Here is a 4,223-nt window from a genome sequence, read left to right as displayed (position 1 = left end):
AACCTGTATTTCAGAGATAGGCAACCTTTGGCACTCCAGATGTTGTAGCATACATCTCCCATGATGCATAGCCAGCATCATAGCTATATGTGCATTTGGAAAGATGTAGTTAATGACATCTGGAGTGCTGAAGGTTGCCTAACTCTGGGTTCGTGTTCTGCCTTTTTTTTTTATTTATTTATTAAAACATCTGAGGTCTGCTCTGCTCAGTGTTAGCACAGACTCTCTTACAAGAGACCTACTAAAAGGAATGACAATGTCAATGCCACTGTTAAGGTCTATGGGCAGTTTTACCGTTTAGTAGGTCCCTCTTACAGGATAGTATAAGCAAAAGTAGATAATGAGATAATAGGAATTCTCCATCATACATAAGGCATCGTTGAAACAAAATATAAATAAATAAGAAACCTTTAAAACCACGTTCATTACACTATGAGACATTAAAAGGTTATCAGCCATCAAAATGGCTGCCACCATTCCTCCCATCAGTTACATCTCCTTTCCAACGGCTGCAAAGCACAGTCCCGCACAAAAGCGCGCGAGGCCACCTTCCAACCAACGGTCCCTTCCAGCAGCCAATGAGAGCACACGTTGGAGAGACGCGGCATGGTCACTCCCACTTCCGGTTAACACGGTCGGAAGAGATTGACGAAGGCCTTTGTGACGTAAGGAGCACGACCTGCAGTCGCTTTCTCTCTCCCCTTCCCTCTGTGTGAGACGACCCGGCCCAGCTAATAAGAAGGCCGAATCCAGGTCTCAGATCAAATCATTTCGACTTGGTGTGATAGCAGACGGAGCCGCTATGGATACCTCCCAGCTGTGCAAGTTATTTATCGGAGGGCTTAACGTGCAGACTTCCGAAGAAGGCCTGCGGGAGCACTTCGAGACCTACGGACAGCTTACCGACTGTGTGGTGGTGGTGAACCCGCAAACCAAGCGCTCCCGGTGCTTCGGCTTCGTCACGTACTCCAATTCCGAAGAGGCAGACGCAGCCATGGGAGCCTCCCCGCATGTGGTGGACGGCAGCAATGTCGAGCTGAAGCGCGCCGTCTCCCGGGAGGACTCGGTGAAGCCCGGAGCCCACGCGAAGGTGAAGAAGCTCTTCATCGGCGGCCTGAAGGAGGGGGTCGACGAGGACGACTTGTTCCAGCACTTCTCACAGTTCGGCAAGGTGGAGAAAGCCGAGATCATCGCTGACAAAACGTCCGGCAAGAAACGCGGCTTCGGGTTTGTCTACTTCGAGGACCACGACTCTGCCGACAAGGCCGCTGTGGTCAAATTCCACCCAATCAACGGGCTCCGCGTGGAGGTGAAGAAAGCTGTACCGAAGGAGGACATTCAGTCCGGCCCCTCTAAGACTTTCCGCGGCGGCAGAGGAGGAGGCGGCGGCAGGGGCCGCGGTGCCGGCAGCGGAGGATCCCGAGACCTCAATGGCATTCCCGGTGGCGGTAAAGGCGGATTCGGAGGTTACGGTGCTCCCAGCCAGAGCTACAGCATGTACGGGGGTTACGGCGAGCAAGGAGGAGGAGGAGGATACGGTAATGGCTACAATAGCTTCGGCAGTTACACTCAGCACCCGTCCTCGTACGGCCCCATGAAAACGGCCGGAAACAGCGGCAGCTGGGGGCGCAGTAGCAGCAGTGCAGGCCCTTACCGAGGGGGCTATGGGGGTGGGGGCTACGGCAGCGGAGGCTACGGTGGAGGAAATTCTTATGGTGGCGGCGGCTCGTTTTAAAGATCGGGCCTGGGAAAAAATGGGAGAACGCAAAGTAGACTGACTCCATTTTTTTTTTAAAGAAAAAAATCTTATTTTTTGTTTGTCACGTGGGACTATTTGAACCTTGGTCGTTTTTATACTTAGTGCAGACTGAAACTACAAGTTAGTAGTGGGAAAAAAATACACATCTGCCCATATTTGACTTTTTTTTTTTTCCTCCTTTTTCTTTTTTTTTATCCTTAAACCCTGAAGGGTGATGAAAACAAGAGGGAGTTTAATTTGTGAAAGTTTCCCTTTTTTGTTTTGTTTCTCCATTAATGTAGCCTGTCTGGCTCCTTACATAATACAACTTTATTGTACATCGTTTTGCCTTTTTAAATAAATCATTGTTTATGACTTCAGGTCTAATACCCTTTTTTATTCTTGTTTCTCACAATCCTCCTCATTATTCATAGATTGTAGGAAAGTTTGCTGAATGTTGATGTATCAGTGTGCTTACCCTCATTATTTTTCTTGTTCCATGATAAAAAAAAAATTCATGTTCACTCACTTGATAATGGTTTTACTGTAGAAATTTCCTGTATATGGAAGTTGTAGTCACAGTGGGGAATAAAAATAACGTGTACAGGTTAATCTATAAACTGGAAATCCGGAACAAAAACTAATGGTACATGGTTTTTCTGTGGATCCTTCTTAAGTTTTCAGGGTTTAACTTTGATATATTTTTTGCTCGTTTAAATATACTGCACTTTAGCCAACAGTGATGTGCTTTACTGTGGAAGTGGAGCTTGTATGTGTTAATGCATAGAAAGTGCAGCCTGCCTGCTCCCCATGTAGACGGGTCACTCCATTGCGCAAATAAACACTATTTAGTAGATATTCTCAGAATGGAAGCATATCTGCATTTCATTATTTTTATTTTTTGCCATTGCGGTTATATCTAAAACTGCTTGCGAAAGGTACACATCTGTCTGCAAGTCCTCCCTTTTTCACCAGCCCACATTTTGTGTGGCAGTCAAATCAGACTTCTCAATACAGTTCATTAAGAGGTTTTTGCACTATATGTACTCAGGTTAAATTTTTTTTATTAATTTTTTTGGTGAGTTGAACTCCACTTAAACCAGGGGTTCCCAACCCAGTCCTCAAGTACCCCCTACCAGTCCTGTATTTAGGGATTACCCTGTTGTACAATTTAAACTTTTTTTTTTTTTTAAATCAATTGAAAAAAAATAAATAATTCTAAAACACCTCACCGTAGACACAACTGGGTAATACTTAAATCCTGGACTATTAGGGGGGTACTCGAGGACTGGGTTGGGAACCACTGACTTAAACTAGCTAGGGGATGTATCAAGCTTAACTTATAAAAAAAAAAAAATCGATTTTATATTGGTCTATGAACCTGTCTCGTAAAAGAACTAGTTTATTTTTTGGATTTTCAGAATGCAATCAAAGTATTTTAGTTAAAATTGCCCTCTAAGTTCCTAAATCATTCAGCTTGGTGAGGTGCTTTAGAAGTTGACACCTCATTGATCATATTTTTCACAATTCAGTCAATATACCCACCATAGAATGCATGCATGCATCCCCCTCCCGCCCACTGTCTGCTGCAGCCTTTACAAGCCTCTCCCCTTTCTCGCCAGCACTGACTAAAAGTCTGTGCCAAGGAATACACAAATCAGAGGTTTGCTTTTCGTTGAGCAGCCTCTGTTTTGGAGTTGAACTCGCACTTGATTGCAGCTTTCCTATGCTTCTCAATGAGCTGCAGTACAACTTATTGAGAAGTGTGGAATGCAGGCGCACACTAGTCCCGGCGTAGTGAACCTTCAGCCAGAGAGGCGTTCTTTAGTTTCCAGTAATACTGTGGAGCTAATGGACTACTGCAGGAATCCTTGGGGGATGTAGTACACAACATCTGGAGTGCCTATTCCTGCACTAGTCAATTAGCTCCACAATAATAATGATGAAATTGCTTCCTCCTCCCTAGCGCCCCCTACATTAAATAAAAGGTTAAGAACCTTTCTATTTACTTGCCTTATCCCAGCGCTGATGTCCCTTGGCGCTGGTTTGATGCTCCGCTCCTCCAACGTTTCGTGATGTGCAGGCGCTAGTGGACGTGCCAGACAAATGTCATGCATTAGATCTCCCATAGAAAAGCACTGAATCAATGCTTTTCCTATGTTGGACAGCCACTGAAAGCAGACTTAGTGCTCCAATGTAAACATTGCCGTTTCAGAGAAACTGCAATATTTTACATTGCAGCACTAAGTGCAAAAGGGACACTGCACCCAGACCACTCCAATGATCTGAAGTGGTCTGGGTGCCTATAGTGTCCCTTTAACCCCTTAAGGACCAAACTTCTGGAATAAAAGGGAATCATGACATGTCACACATTTTTAATTTTTATATATGCAGGAAAGGAACCACCAAAATATTCAGCACCAGGTCCTTGAAGGCCTGCTGTTAACTCTCTAGAGCTAACAGAGTCCTAAGGAAACCTCCCTGA

At 45.0% G+C, this 4,223-nt stretch overlaps 1 protein-coding gene across 1 annotated transcript; it reads left to right on the top strand.

The window, feature by feature from the left end:
* The first annotated feature begins 626 nt into the window (after window positions 1–626).
* HNRNPA0 (heterogeneous nuclear ribonucleoprotein A0) lies at window positions 627–1,790 on the top strand. Its single transcript, XM_063447517.1, has one exon. It carries the CDS (start codon window positions 803–805, stop codon window positions 1,733–1,735), a length of 933 nt encoding a protein of 310 aa, XP_063303587.1. The 5' UTR covers window positions 627–802; the 3' UTR covers window positions 1,736–1,790.
* Window positions 1,791–4,223: the final 2,433 nt, after the last annotated feature.

This window comes from Pelobates fuscus, chromosome 3 (assembly GCF_036172605.1).
Source record: "Pelobates fuscus isolate aPelFus1 chromosome 3, aPelFus1.pri, whole genome shotgun sequence".
Classification (NCBI taxonomy): Eukaryota; Metazoa; Chordata; class Amphibia; order Anura; family Pelobatidae; genus Pelobates; species Pelobates fuscus.
The sequence above is the reverse complement of the archived record's forward strand: the minus strand, read 5'-3'. Positions and strand labels throughout refer to the sequence as shown.

Bases quoted from the DNA above. Each gene is read 5' to 3' on its own strand.
- HNRNPA0 (XM_063447517.1), top strand. From the start codon at position 803: ATGGATACCTCCCAGCTGTGCAAGTTATTTATCGGAGGGCTTAACGTG.